The sequence below is a fragment of the Anas acuta genome, chromosome 19, assembly GCF_963932015.1.
Source record: "Anas acuta chromosome 19, bAnaAcu1.1, whole genome shotgun sequence".
Taxonomy (NCBI): domain Eukaryota; kingdom Metazoa; phylum Chordata; class Aves; order Anseriformes; family Anatidae; genus Anas; species Anas acuta.
In genome coordinates, this window is record NC_088997.1 from 11,104,409 (window position 1) to 11,120,602 (window position 16,194).

Genomic DNA, 16,194 nt, shown 5'->3' on the forward strand with positions numbered 1-16,194 from the left:
TAGTCAAAACCACTCTGAAAGTTTCTTCTTCAGTGTTTCCTTCTGTCGAAGTTAATCCATATCCTCAATGCTGATTTTCTCTATTCCATTCTAACGCTACTAAAATGCTACTCTGGAGTGGGAGAGATGAGAGCTGCACATGTTCACTTTTAGGGCACAGTGAAAATTTGTGTTTTCATCTCTGTTCCTTTTCCAATCCCGTCTAAACTCACTTTCTTTTCCTTTTTGGGCACTGACACAGCTGTGAGCTGACCCTTTTGTAGACCTACTGTAATATCACAATTTCTGTGATAAGCAACATGTTTCAGCGACCATCACTGGGTACGAGGTTAGGCTTCTATCAGCACTGAATTCCCCCTGAGTATTGCCCACACCAGCAGATGCATAGTCCTGCAGTCCCTCACAGCAGCTCCAGAGAAGTTAAGGTGAGGAGCACAAGCCATCATCTGTCTCACCAACCTCTTTTTGAGTGCAGTCCTGCACAGGCTGGGCACAGGCCATCAGTCCCCATAGGAGTCAATCACTTCCTGTGGAAGCTGACTCGCTTTCCTGAGTAAGCTGCTCTGAGGAGAAGTGGGCAGCCTCAGCACCTGAGTAGTCCTCCTTCACTAAAGCCATTTATGAGGCTGGACTTCCCCTTCAGGCCATAGTTTCACCCAGCACCTGGTGTTTTCAACCTGTTTCCACACATCTGGGCTGATAGTAGCGCACTTACCTGTGCTTTGGATGATGCCCCCAGGACTGCCTGGGGATGCAGACAGGCAGTTCCAGCAGCAGCAGCCCCAACCCCTGGGGTTCGGTCTCTCTCCTCCTGGGACCCACAGGGAGCCCCTGATAGCACTGGGGCTGAGTGGGTGGTGGAGCTGAGAGGGGCTGAGGGGACATCGGGAATGAGGGACCATCAATAGGGCTAAGCGGCACTGAGGGGGACTGACGGGGGATGAGGGGGATTGAGAGGGCTGAGGAGAACCGGTAAGCCAGTGGGTCTGAGGGGACGGCGGAACTACGGGGGGAATGAGAGGGGCTGAAAGAGACCGGGGGCACTGAGGGACCATGGGGAACTGAGAGGGGCTGAGATGAACTGAGGGGACTGAGGGGGACCAGGGGGCACCGGAAGGACGCTGGGACTGTGGGGGGACCGAGAGGGGCTGAGGGGAACCAGTGGGAAACAGCGTGAGGCCAAAGGGACGATGGGGACAAGGCGCCAGCGGCCGGGCTGAGGGGGACCGGGGGGCACTGAGGGGACGGCGGTGCCGGGGAGCCCGGGGGGGCGGGAGGGGAGCGGGGGAACCGGCGCGTCGTGGGCGGGGGGCACGTGCCGGGCCGGCTCCGGTGCTGCCCGGCGGCGGCGGCCCTCGCGCGGCGGCCGTTGGGGCGTGAGCGGCCGCCCCGTCCCGTCCCGTCCCGTCCCGTCGCCATGGAGGAGCCGCTGCTGCCCGCCCCCATCAACCCCAACAACTTCCCGGCCAAGCTGTGGCGCCTGGTGAACAGCCCGCTGTTCCGCTCCATCCGCTGGGACGCCCGCGGCGAGGGGCTGCTGATCGACCAGCCGCTCTTCGAGTCCGAGCTGCTGGGCGCGGGGCCGGGCCGCGCCGCGGGGCCGGGCGGCGACGGGGCGGCGGGGGCCGGCGAGCTCTTCAAGACCACCAACTTCACCAGCTTCATCCGGCAGCTCAACCTCTACGGCTTCCGCAAGGTGGTGATGGGGCCCGCGGGCGGCGCGGCGGGGACCGGCCCCGGCCCCGGCCCCGGCCCCGGCCCCGGGCCGGGCCCAGGAGGCGACGGCGGCTCCGGGGGGCCCCTGCACCACTTCCACAGCCCCCACTTCCGCCGCGACCGCCCCGACCTCCTCGTCCACCTCAAGCGCCTGACGAGCGCCAACAAGGCGAAGCTGGCGGCCGGGCTGGAGGTGACGAGCCGCCCGCCCAACCGCTTCCAGCGCCTGCTCGGCGCCTCGCTGCACGGGGACCTGCTGCTGCCGCCCTCGACGCCCGGCAAGGCCGAGCGGCCCGGTGAGGCGCGGCGGGGCCTGCGGGAGGCCGGGCGGGGCGCGGGGCACGGGCTTTCACCTCGTAGAGGAGAAAAGGCCTGGTTGTAAGATTTCTGACAGGCCGCTCCCAAGAGAGAATAGTTTGTAAAGAGGATTGAATGACAGGGTGAAAGCTGAACGGAACATAATATTGTTAGAAAGCCTCCGAATATGTTTTATTATCTTCCTAACCCTCCGTGAGAGGGTCTGAGTTTTCCAAGACAAGCCTGAGCTCTTGGAGGACCATTCCACAAATTCCAGATAAGAGCAGGAGAATTACAGTTGGCGTTGTCCTCGTTTGCTGTGCTCTCAGCCTGACCCATGGGCTGCTACCCAAAGAGCAGTCCTGCTCCCAGCTCCCGTGACCACACATTGCCATCAACTCCATTGCAGTTGTTGGCTGTGCACCGTGCCCTGAAGGGAGGAGCAGGGGCTGCCCCTGTAGTACTGACCTGGGTGCAGAACTGTGAGGCTCAGGGTGGGAGAAGTGGCAGGACTCTGCAACCAGAAAGGAAAAAGCAGACGGTGGTACTGCCTCTTGCAGTACCAGCCCTTGCTGAGGGCAGGTCAGGGTATCCTGATATTTATTCTTGATTGTTGTTTCCAGGCAGTAACTGTAATCTACTTGTGTGGTGTTTTCTGTAATGTGAGTGGAATTGCACCTGTAATAGCAAGGAAACAAAAAGAAACTTCTAGGAAGGGAAGAAGCTTGCTTCAATATTGAGTCTAGGAAGCATTTAAAGATTTTGTTTCAACATTTTCAAGGCTAAGATAAGTAATTACGGATGTCTTCAATGAAATCAGGTCTGAACTGGTGTACTACAGGCCATTGATAGAGTAAATCCTAAGGCAAACACAGCCTTTTTTTTTCCCCCATCTGTTTATATGGGTGCATTTTTGTCCCAGTTTTTAGAGAGCTTTTGCTCTAGGAGTCTGAGTTTCTAGAAAGAAAAAGAGAACATCAGTTTTTATAGCCATCGAGTTCTGACAGGCTGACAATTTACTGTGCACTCTGTTCTGTACTGACTAGGGGCATGTCTTACTTTGCTTTAAATATGAGGTAATGTGATAGGTGGAAGATATTTTTGTTTGCAAAGTGTCAGTCTGTTCCAAATGTCTTGCAACATGTAGCTCTGTGTTAAATGTCCAGGAACAATTCCTGTTAAAGCACTGGTACATTGTAACCTGATAATTGTAACCTGAAACTAGATAATCTTAATTTCCCTATCCAAAGGTAAAATAGGAAGAAAGGAATCCTCATACTCTCTTCGTTCACTGTTTTTATATGGTAAAAATACTGGAGAGGAAATAAACAGTCCTATACATAAACTCTTACTAACATTTAGGGGGCAGGTAGTATTTATTTAGTGATTCCTAATGGTTTAATAAGAACTTGTGGAATAATGACTGTATGTTACCCATTTCTTGAGTTAGTTCCTATCAGAGTGAAAGAGGTAAACGTGAAGCTGTTTTTAAAAAAGACTAGTTTGATGCAAACCATTCTTAAGCTTATAATTAGTATAGCTATACACAGCACTGTGGAAAAGTCATAAATACGGTAGTTCTTTTAGGAATTCAATGAGCATAAAGACATTCTGACTTTTATAGTCAGTGTTCTGAGAATGTCAGCAAAAACTCTAATAGAAACTATGTCGTCATGGCATAAGACGTATCAGTATCTAAACTGAACTAGTTATGCTGACTGGAAAAAAGTTGACTTAAAAATGACAAGTGATCTTTGATGTTAATCAAAGCAAGGCTGTGTATAGAAGAAAGGAGATTCTTTAAACATACACAACAATGAATTACAAAGCTTGTAGCCTTCTTTCTCCTTCTCCTTCTTGAAAAAGACTTGGTTGTTCATGCAGAAATATTAAAATCCAAATCAAATTGGGGCATAATCTGGCTAAGAAAAATAGCTGTTTTAAACTTTTAACACTTCCAAAAGTTATAAAACAACAACAACAAACAAAACCACAAGTTCTAAGTGAAAATACCTTATCTGTAAGTGTTGGTGCAAGATCTTGATTACAAATTCATTATTCTTTTCTTGTACAGGTTACTTCTAATACTTCCCTTTTTCATTATCACTGGAGTCCTTCTGTAACTTAGACAGAAGCCAAGTGATATGCATCTCTGGCTTCCTCCAGTGCTAATTTGCAGTTTTAGTTTTTCATACTAGAGAACAAGAGGCTAGTACGATAAATGGCACTTGGGAAGAAACAGTTGCTTTTATACCCTTGTCTACAGCTCTTTCTTCAGATTCAACAATAAATGTTTCTATCATTTCTTTTTTCCTTGACAAATTAAATGATTTGCCCTGAAACATATGAACTTGGATTTCAAAACCACTTGGAGGATTTTGACATTGCCTTTCTTTGGCTGTCTTTGAGCTTTCAGCATTGGAGTTTCATATATTCCGGCTTTATGATTTGTTTTTCATCTTTTATTTTTAATATACTGTCTGATTTAACACACAGTACTTTTAAAATTGGTTTAGTGTGGTTTACTAATTTACTATGCATTACATGTTCATTATACTACATTTATAAATACGGATAACTGGTTCCTGCAGGCTTATGGAGAAATGCTACATAGACTACTGTGTGCTGACACTGCTCCCATGTGCCACTGCAGCTGTTACTGTATGTTCAGTGTATCTTCAGGTGGAAGAATACAGTCAGTTTCTGGATTAAGTATATTGAAAGAAGTGTTGTCTTCCCAAATAATGTTTTAGAGCCTTGGCTCCCCGTATTATCTTTCATTACCTGTGAAAACTCCTTTCATTCACACTTGTTTTATTTAATTTTGTACCCAATGCAGGACTGCTGACTGTAGGACAGTTTCATGGACCTTATCATCAAGACAGTTTATTTCCTTACTCTTACATATCGGTCTCATCCCACAACCACAGCACGTTACCGTCAAAAAGTTTAGATCGGACTCCAGTCCCTTCCAGAACGTGGCAGAATTCTCTTGGGTTTGTTCCAGGACATGAGGCTTCCCCAGCCTTTTCAGATAAAGGGGTTGCCTTTCCAGTACTCCAGAGGTTTCCGACAGAGGTCACATACACACTACAGCCCAGCACCTCTTCTGTGCCACTTCAGCAGCGGTCTCAAGCCATTGCCACGTCCCCTCCAAAATACAGCAGCTACACATCTTCAATGCAGTTCTCACAAACCTATTATCCAACAGGTGAGAAAAAATTCTAAAAGTTATAACTTTTCTATAATGCTGTGTCATGTGTATTTCAAGTGAGAATTAGAAATTTTAAAGTCTAAGAGGATGAGAGACCTTTTAAAGTAAAAAGGTTTCCTGTTTGATGTTCCTGCCCTTCCTCTAGCTTTGGAGTGTTCTCTGGTGATTTTCCATGTAGCCTCTCTTTTGACAGTGAGGAGAAAAGTATTTGTCCACAACTAGTCAGTGTTAGCCTAACTTTTTATTTATTTATTTATTTATTTTTAAATAAAGGAAAACTGAGGGGGATGATACTAAACCACTGATAACTTGTTGAAAATATGCTACTCCTCAGTCCTGCGTTTTTCCAAGTAACTTTTTTAAGTTGAAGATCACTCAGAAGTCTTCTGCAGAAAATTTAATTCTGGTCTGTAATCTGTGTTATTTTCTCTCTCTTTTTTTTTTCTAGCTTCTTCAATGTTGTATTTTTACTCACTTAAGACTGAAGAAGAGTTACAAAAGTCTTGACTACCTTCTGTTGTCTAAAACATTTCTGCTAAACTTTTCAGTCTTCATACAGACAAGTGTTGTTTGTTTTTGTTTTCCTAGAAGGTAGTTGAAGCTAATTAATCTTCTGCCTCTGCTTTGAACTGCAATAAAACATGCAGAAGTTTGGGGGGCTTCTGTTTGTTAGTTTTTTCTTTCCCTAGAACTTCAGAACTTAGTGACTCTTTCCTTGAACAAATTAAAACTCAGTTATTACTCTCACTTTCTGCCTGTTCCTCCCTTGGCAGCTGCACCTTCATGAGTCAGATATCCCTGTTTAGAAATCCTGCATGTGGTAGCTGCTGTCTTTCTCCAACAAGCACACAATGAAATCTTCACATCTTTTGTGTGTATCTTCTGAGACCTCTGCAGAGAATATTAGCTCATGTTTCAAACAATAATCACTACTTTCCGTTACATACTTCTTGTTAAGGAAGGATTCTGAGGAGTTATGCAAATCCTGTGTATGTTTGTAAAGGTTTAAGAGACAGGGAACTTTTGTCATATGTCCCTTGCCCTGTGCTGCTTATAAAGATTACTGGTAGCTAGTGCCTATTACAAGCTGCAAGTTATTAAGCCTCCTCCAAGGAGCAGGGTGACATGAGCATGCAAGCTTAAGGTGGGAAATGGTCCCTACTTCTTGCTTCTGTCTGGACACAGAGCATAGGCTGAGATTCATCTTCTTCAATTTTAGATGCTTATATCTCAGTTTGTCCCCCAAACCTCGTCCATAGTCAAACAAAGGAAATGGACATCTCTAGGGTTTGATTCATATGGCTTGTGTTAGACTTTGTCTTAGGCACTACCAGGAAATGAGTGATCCCACCCTATTTTGCAGTATTGACTGTAGAGGAGTTGAGCGTGACTAGGTTAGATTTAGACATGATTCTGTAGATCTCCAAACTGGATGACACTAATATGTCTCACTGTAGTTATAAAAGTTTAAAGAAGAAATCAGTTATGGTGCTCAAAAATCTTTTCTCTCTTTGCAATAGCATGGGAAAAGTACAGACAGAATCATTAGCAGGGGGAAAGCATGATAAAAGCAAATTTTGCAAGGTATGAAAATTAACATGTAATTCAAACAAAAATAGAGAAAGGTATGGAGTCTGAGACTTTTGAAAACTCCAATGAGTTCATTAGTACTTCTGAGAAGAAAGGTTTGTAATTGACAAGTCAAATTGACATTTGACTGTTTCATAAACTACTTCATGTTCACTGCTACTTTGGACATTGCTTTTACTTCTTTCCCTGTGTATCTCTTCATCTCTCTGCTATCCTTTTTGTTGTATACTGTACCTTACAGAATGCTGAAAGCTTATTTTTTCATATGTCCACATGAAAAAGTCTAGTTTCCTTCATCTTGAGAGCCCAGAACCAAGGTTAGCTTATTTGAAAGGTGATAGTTAATCTTAAAGTATGTATTTCGTAAGTGACAGGACTAAAGAATCTATGTCCAATCTTGTAGTTGACTCTCTTCATTTCACTTATAATGAACATAATGTTTTTGTAGTGCCATTAAATCAAAGTAGAACTTTGTCAACAGGTTGTCACTATGTATATTCAAATTTCTTTGTTAACTTAAGAAACCAAAAGATTTCCTTCTTTTTTTTTTAATTATGATTCTTATTGGAAAGGCAATAAAATTAGATGCTCATCTGGATTTTTTTTTCTCTAGTATTAGAGAATAGTTGTTTTAAGAATTTAGTTCTGCAACTTCAGCTAACTGCAAAACCTTTGATAGTAGTAGGATTGCATAAAAGAAATGTAGTGAAGCTTGAGTATTCTAATAATGAAAAATAAGTCAATGAGACTATGTGAGAAACATTACTTATTGGTGCTACCTGATACAGCAGGTCCAGTCATGTCTTCTGAATACATCTGTGGCTGTAGAGTTCATTTACATATGATAACCTTTCTGGTGAGTGGTAGCTTAGGAGTAGTCATATTATTCTGAATGGTACGTTTTCTCTTAAGATAAATATATATTTATCTTTTCTCATATGTAAAGCTTAAAATTCACGTATGAGTTAGTCAGAAGGGGTATCTTAAATAAACAGCTGAAAATATAGCATCTGTGTTTTAACACAGCATAAATAGCACGGTATTTTCCCTTGACAAAAGCAGACTGGATGCATTAGTAATGCACTTGTAAAACTAGTAGTAGGATTCATCTTGCCTAAGATTCATCTGAATGTATAATATTGAATTGTATGTGCCTGGGCTTGTCAGATTATATATATTCAGCAAAGAGAAACAGGCACCTCCCAGATGTTGAGTCATTCCAACTTTCTTAGATATATACCTTTGGAAGACAACTCTTATCTTTCTGATGAGCCTATTTCTGTATCAATGGTGTAGAGAGCACAGATGACTAGTTTTGAAAACTGGTAGACTGTAGCAGTAATGCAATTAATCCCACCTAAATGTCTAAGACATTTCCTGTTTTCCTTTATGGAAGAGACCTTGGATGTCATCCTCATTCTCATCAGTCTTTTGGTTTGTAAAGGATCAGAGCTTGCACAGCTGTTGCATTCAGGTCCATCATGACATGTTCATTGATCTGACAAGAACAGGCACAGTTGCTTTCCATAATTTCCTGCACAGCTTTGGTACTGTTACTCATCATAAAACCAAGTCATCTCACTTCCCTTAAGCATAACGTTGTGAACTGACTTGATAAGGTCACACTGAAAAGGTGGTCTTCAGGGTTCTTCCCTGGTATTTTGCATGTAGCCTGTGCTTGAGAAGAATGGAAGAAGCTGGAGTGTCAGTCTCATCCCCTATGGCACAGCTGAGTTGCTAACACTGTTTATCAATATCTATTGCTATCTTGAGTACATAGAGAGGTATATGTTTTCCTTCAATTTCCAACAGATCTTTGGAGAAATTACTATGGTTGTTCAAGCGTGGAAAAGATCTGCTGCTGATCATACTGTATTTGTATTTGTTTAGGAACTTTCCTGAGCTGGCATGTGCTGTTAGAACATATGAAATCATGCAGGGCAAATGGGTATACATCAAGCTGTAAGCATGGAGCTATTTTCATGTTCTCAGATTCTGTTTACGTTTAGGTTCTAACTCCCAGATGCATTTGGCAAGGTATGCCTCCGCTGAGACCATGGCTGAACTTAGGCATATCTATCTGTGCCTATGTTAGTATATTGAACTTTGCAGGTAAAGAGCCTGGGTGTCTTGATCCAGTCTAGAATTAGACTGCTAGTTAGCACTCTGCCTGGAAAGTACTGTGCTAAGTTTTGCAGTTGGCATGGGCATGGGACCATTCCCAACAGGCAGTTTGGATGTGGTTATTTTGACTTGGAAGAGTAAGAAATTTTAATGGTATTAACAGAGTCTGTTCCAGAAAACATATCTGGATGCATTAAATTTACTGGTAGAGCTGTAGCCTTTGTGTCTTCAGCAAAGATTATAATTGATATGTATTTCTCTACTGAAACATTGTAAGCACTTAAAATAATACTGTCTCAAAAGGAGGGAGATGTATTTAAGAACTGCCATTTTATCACAATGGTTTCTAGTTTGCTTAATGGAGTGACTCATGATTTCCATAGGACATTTTTGTAATTTCTTCACTTGTATTATTTGTCTGTGAACTGTTTTTCTATTCTTGGACAAAAAATTGGAACATGATCTGCTGAGGAGATTATGTAATCCTTTGTGTGTGTGTGTGTGTGTGTGTATGACCTGTGATTGAAAGACTTGAGATAAATGCTTGTATTGGATCCTTTGTAACATCGATAGGAAGCCTGTTCCAGTGTTTGACCACCCTCACAGTACAGAGATTTTTCCTCATGTCCAGTCAGATCCTCCACTGGTACAGCTTTATGCTGTTCCTGCTCATCCTGTCATTGGTGAGCAGGGAGAAGAGTCTGGTGTCTCCTTCTCCACTTCCCCTCCTTAGAAAGCTGTGGAGAGCAGTGAGGCCACCTTTTAGCCTTCTTTCCTCCAAGCTGGGCAGGCCAGGTGTCCTCAGACTCTCCTCATTGGAGTTGTTGGTATGGAGTGTTGGTATGGAGGAGGTGGTATTATGGAGTGGTTGATTTCAGGCCTCGGAACTCCACTGATGTATAAACTGTAGACCAAATTTTCACTGTTGGTACTGTGTTCAGTTTTGGGCCCCTCACTACAAGAAGGACATTGAGGCCCTGGACCGTGTCCAGAGAAGGGCTACGAAGCTGGTGAAGGGCATGGAACACAAGTCCTGTGAGGAGTGGCTGAGGGAGCTGGGGTTGTTTAGTCTGGAGAGGAGAAGGCTCAGGGTGGAGCCTCCTCAGGGTGGTATTGCTCTCTACAGCTACCTGAAAGGAAGGTGTGGGGAGCTGGCAGTCGGCCTCTTCTCAGAGGTAAATAGTGATAGGACTAGAGGGAATGGCCTCAAGTTGTGCCTGGGAAGGTTTAGGTTGGAAATTAGGACACATTTCTTCTCAGAAAGAGTGGTCAGGCATTGGAATGGGTTGCCCAGGGAAGTGGTGGAGTCACTGTCCCTGGGGGGTATTCAAGTAAAGGTTGGACCTGGTGCTTAGGGACATGGTTTAGTGGGTGACATTGGTAGTAGGGTGATGGTTGGACCAGCTGATCTTGGAGATAATAATGATTCATTATTCTTAGTGATTCTATGATTCTATAAAACTTAGAAGCTTTTGTTTTTTATTTTTCCAACAGCTAGATGTTAGATCATTCCTTGTTTTTCCACAGTGCTAACAACCAGGTTGATTCTTTAAGTTTTGCTAATATCATATTCGTATCATAAATTCCTGTAGTCAATGCCATTAGTATTACTGATAGCCGACTTCAGAATGATTTTAGTGAGATTAATGTTGTCATCCCTCCAGCTACATTTCACTTATTTTTATATAATTCATTTAATTTTGCCAATGGTGAGAAAACAGGATTTAGCGAATGCCTCAATAGCTCTCTGCTTTGGAGCAGAGAATATAGATCTCTGCTTTGGAGATGAGAATGTTAGCCTTAATGAGATCAAATGACCATATAGCTCATCATTTCCTTTGACAGTAATTCCCTGAAGCTGCAGTGTTTGAGCATTTTGGAAAAGCATCATTCCGTGTTTGCTCTACTCTTTTACTCTTCCTTAGGCATTAATCAACTATAACATGAGTTGTCAAATTTAATAGCCCTCGATGGATTTGACTTCCATGAACTTGTCTTTTTTTCCCAACCAATGTAGACTTGTTGTATATCTGTAACAAGGAGTTCATAACTTAATTGCATTTTGTGCAAGGCACCTTTTCTTGTCTCTTTTAACCCAATTAAATATTAATTGAATCTCCATTAGTTTGTTTTCTTTGTGTGCACGTGTGTAAATGTGTCTCTACGGATATCCCCTTCACTGCACCATTTGTGTATCTAATAACTTTTGGTGATTTCCCTTGGTTGCATTTTCTCCAGATCAGAGATTTCTCTAGAATTTTCTAGATTTCTCTGCCTGGCTTGGCTGTTTGTTGAGGAGTGCTCTGTAAATCACCCATGTTGCCTTCCTTGTAACTTTCCAGTTCTGTTATTTTCTTATAGAGTTGTAAAATCAAAAATTATACACAGTGGTCAAAGTGTGGGTAAATCATGGGCTTATGCAGTGGAATAATAATGTTTCTGTTTCTTTCTCCATTCCCTCTTATAATAGTTTTTAACAACCTGCCATTTTTGATTTTTGGGGTCTTTCTGACAGCTCCTGAGTGTCAAGCTGCTGTTAATTTTTATTTTACCAAAGTAAAGAGCTTTGTCTGGTGGGTGGTAGCTTTGGGAGATTCATAGGGCTTTTTGCATGCCTCCATAGCTGGCTGCTTGTTTCTGCCATGAAAAACCTGGTGCAATTAGCAAGCATCACCTCGCTATTCCTTCACCCTATTTTTAAAGTAGTTTATTGAAATGATGAACTGCATGAGTTCTAGTGCAGGTCCTCCCTCGCTTCATTCACCTGTGAAAAGTGACTGCTTATTCCCATATTCTGTGTCCTGTCTTTAAAACAGACTGTTTTTTTTAAATGTGCAGCCTTCTCTCTCACGCTGTTGTTGCTTAGGTTTTGTAAGAGTTTGTGATGATGAACTTTCTAAAAGCTTTCTGGAAACCGAACTATCATATCAAGAAGATCACCATTATCCATGTTCATTTACCTACTGCAGGTCTTTCAAGACAGCAGTGAAGGGTGATGACTTCCTTTTAAATAAATGAAAAGCATTCTTGTTGACTCAGCCTCCATAATATGTTATCTGGTATCAACTAATCCTCCATTATATTTCCTTCTATTTTTTCTCGTTCAACTGTTAGGATTTATAATTTGTATTTCCTTGTAATGTTTTTGTTAATATGTTTCTAAATAATTTTCTTTAAGTATTGATTTCTTTGCTTGAGTTCTTTGCAACCTGTCTGGATATCCAAATATATTTTCAGTATGTTTGAAATATGATCACTTGACTTCTGTGCAGGAACATTCATCATGCAGTGTTTAGTCTTTTCCTTGTTCTGTGAGCTATGCTGTTAATTGCTCTCTGCTTGTCCTCAGTGTTCTGTTGCTGTCCCACTGACAGCAATTCCATTCTTGCACATTGGCGCTCATATTCTACATACTGTGTACTCTAGACTTTGAGAAATTTTTATTTTCCATCCAGAGCCTGTATGGACAGAATTGCCTCTTTTTTGACAGAAACTAAATCTATTCTGAGTCTGATCCATCTTGTTTGCACTATATCTCTTTCTTAATTTATTCAGTAATTATTCCTTTATTCCCTAAGATACTGTTCATGCCTGTCTCCTTAGTATTTGAATGAGAGACATGCTCACTGTCAACTGTTTCATAGCAGCCAGTAACAAAATGTGCTTTAGCTGATAATTTCTTCTTGGTATGGCTAGATTAACTATGTCTTAGACAACAGAGTTTGGAAATGTATTCACTCCAGTTTTATACTACTTTTAATATAAGCATGTGAGTGAAGCAGATACGTTTGTTGAATGAATTAATTCAATTTGAAGACATGAGGTGCAGTAAATGAATCAACATTTTTACCTTTGATAACACTGCCTGTCAGTAAATGCTTTCTTGAATGTTTTTTAAAAGTTATTTGGATAAATGGTGGATCTCCCTTTTTGACCATGGGTGATGATGTTGCTTATCTCAAATTGACCTCTGTCTTATGGTAGAATTGCTTCTGAATTGACTCATTGTTTATCTCCTATGATACTGCACAAATGCCATTGTTCTTGCTGTTAGATCAAGTCACTGTTGTAGCCTGTGAGCCCCCCCCCCAAAAAAAAAAATCTTTTCAGTACAAACCATCAAGTTTATATGACTTCCTCTAATTCAAAAACATTCAGAATGTCATCAATCTCTTGTCCTCTAGACAGTTATTTTTGTTCTCCTCACTTTGATTTACAAACATAAAAATATGTTTGATTAATGAGTTGCTTTTGCCCTAAGTTCTACTAGTTGTGGAAAGAGTATCTTGTAGCATATTGTAGAAAATAATCTGCAATTAATAATTTACACTTACCTAGTACTTCACAAGCACTTCTGCCCTTCACAACCTTCCTTTTCTTTCATTAGAAAATAATGTTTTTATAATTTGTGTTTGCTTTTTGTTAGGGTCACTTTAACAGGCTACAAGAAACCTCTCATTTGTCATTGCTCTCTTGCTTCACCTTTACAAGTCTTTTAAAACTTTTTTGGTGTTTTTCTTGGGTTTGTAAACATCCTTTGGAGTTTCCAGTGAGTGAGATATTACCAAACCAAGGTATCATTTAGGTTTTTAGCAGTATCCAGATCTGTAATCCAGATCCTGATCTCTTTCTCTCCTGAAAGAGGTCCAGATTTCGTCATGAAGTTGCTCAGAATTCGCTTCTGGAATTACAAATCATACACAGATCTCATGCTTGCTTAGAAGGATGTCCACTAGCTCTTTCTTTGTTGTTTAGCTCCCATGTTTGTTTCTCTGAATCAAAGGAAAAATCTGCAATATCATATTTAAAAGGGCAATAAGAATAGATTAAAAAAAAATCACATTTGGTTATTGTAGCAACTATCTCATGTGAAATCCCATGTAAATGTCAAATGTTGCAAATAAATTTGATCTGTTTGCCACCTCAAGTTATACTTTTTAGTCCCTGTTATGATCATTGGACTAAACATGATAACATCAAGCACTTATTTTTCTCAGAATGATGGGAAATCTTAGAGCTTATCCATGATGCAAATGATGTCTTTACTTTAAAATTAAGTATCTCTGCATGTCACCAAAAATTATACCTGCAGAACGTTGCCTCATATATAAAGTTGTTTTTTAGAGTAAAATTGCTCTTTAATGTCAATGTGTATGTATGAATATCTGGAGTTTTCTTGTGTGAATCCTGTATGTTATATTGTGATGGAAAAAGTCAAGCAGCTAAACGAAAGAGGTGATATGGGTATGCAAAAGATTGTGACAGACATATTCATATATGTTAACATATATTCATATACATATATATGTATAAAAAGTTATAATATTTCTATGTATTATAATATATCACAACAAATATATCTTCATATGAAGAAATCAGTCTTAAAATTGTTCAGGAGTTAATAATACATTTCTGGAATTTAGTTAGTTTGCTACGTGATTATTGAAACGTTTAACAAAAGTAAGCAATAGAACTCTGCATGCCAAACACAAATTCTGGAAGTCTGATAGCTGTTTGATTTCTTGTAGCTGCACTGCAGTGTTGCTCACCAACTACTCACATAGATCCTCTGACTGGCTATGCTAGTCCTACAGCTTCGACGTACACCCACTGCAGCTTTTTCCAGGTGAGTGCAGCATACTGAAATCAGGTGAAAGCTGAAAATTGTATGGATGGACTGTAGGTTTATGGATTCTGGAGCAGATTACATAAATTTGAAAACTTATCTACGTGAGAAAGTAAAATTTTAGTTTACTATTTCAAAGAACCACTCCATATTTAAAGAGGTAGTTTTGTAATTCTAGATAGGTTTCAGGGTAGCAGTGTGGTGGATGTGGATGTCCTGATCAGTGGAGTGATTTCTTCTGTATGAGATGTGTGCTCAGCTTCACCAGAATTTGTTTGAGTTAACAAGTCTATGTATATCTATTTTTTTAAGAATATCCTTGCAGTGACAAAATCCAATTCTTGATATACTACGGTAACACTGGGAAACAACCCAATTTTTTTAAAGTTATTTATTTATTTTTTTATTTTTTATTTTTTATTTTCTGTCATCCAAACTTTCTGCAGTCCTTAGGCTCATTTGATGAATGAGGAAAAACTAAGATGCCTTTTAGAATCAACCCCACCACAGAGGTATCCTATTAAAAATAACTACTGTAAATGCTTTATATAACTCTGGTGAAAACACACCTTTTTTGGAGGGCCTGTCTTATCAAATATCAAAAGGCTTGAAGTAAAAATGCAAGGGCTTCCTTTTGTGTTACAGCATAATACATGTACTTTTTTTTCCTCACAGAGGACAAGCAAAGCAAGTTATGCTTATGTGTGTTGAAAATAGGTTGACCTACCCAAGCTTGATTATCCAGTTTCCTGTCTTGCAAATATCAACCTTTGTCTTTTATTCATGATTTCTTTTAATATAGGCTTATCCAGGATGGCCAGGTTACAGCCAGAATAACGTGTTGTTGTAAGCATATAAATAATCAATCATGATTGGTACTCTTGTATTTATTTTACACACAGTGTATCTTTGTTCTCTCACTTTCATTATGAGAGTTGTGGAAGCTTTTCTTTTTCCTCTTCTCTTCTCTCTCTTTTTTTTTTTTTTTTTTTTTCTTCCCAGGCATGACCTGAGAATAAGTCTGAATGATCAAATAAAACAAATAAATTCTCATCTCAGGACACTGAGATCAGTGTTTGGGATAGCAGATCATTTCAAGAGAGACATCGTGGCTGTTACTAGGGCTAGACTGAAAGATGATACAAAATATACTGTCCAAAGGGTGCAGTGAAAATTAGTTGTTTGAGGGAGAAAGTCCACAGACAGTGCGTGGAGTCAAAAGAGGTTTAGGCTACTTAGTAGTGTCTTCCACCAGTTGCAGGAACCCAGTGCAATGCTGCTGAAGGATGGTTTGCAGAGCATTTTAGGCTGTTTGATCATGCTGTGGCCTATTACCACTGGCAAAGTTTATACCAAGCTGCTGAAGTTAGCCAAGAAATGATTGGACCAGTCCAGGAGACAGTGAACACACTGGCAGTCAGCAAGTTGATTATCAGTCTTGCTTCCTTTGGATCAAGACAGTGCTTTGTTGTCCAGATGGAAAAATGGGAACTGTTGACCAAGAAAGACTAAGCCTTGTGCTAATCCTTACAGAAGAACATCACTTTACGTTCAGGAGACATTAAGACAGGTTTGGTTCAGTGTTACAAGAAGATGGGCTGTAGAGTACCCATCTGAGCGTGGTGAC

At 41.0% G+C, this 16,194-nt stretch overlaps 1 protein-coding gene across 1 annotated transcript in view; it reads left to right on the forward strand.

Moving 5' to 3' along the window:
* Positions 1 to 1,241: 1,241 nt before the first annotated feature.
* HSF5 (heat shock transcription factor 5) overlaps positions 1,242 to 16,194 on the forward strand; it is a 30,165-nt gene continuing 15,212 nt past the window's right edge. The window contains exons 1-3 of the mRNA XM_068656086.1: positions 1,242 to 2,012; positions 4,853 to 5,224; positions 14,470 to 14,567. Of these exons, the coding sequence (XP_068512187.1) occupies positions 1,418 to 2,012; positions 4,853 to 5,224; positions 14,470 to 14,567 (1,065 nt within the window). The 5' untranslated portion in view covers positions 1,242 to 1,417. The remainder of the gene's footprint in view (positions 2,013 to 4,852; positions 5,225 to 14,469; positions 14,568 to 16,194) is intronic.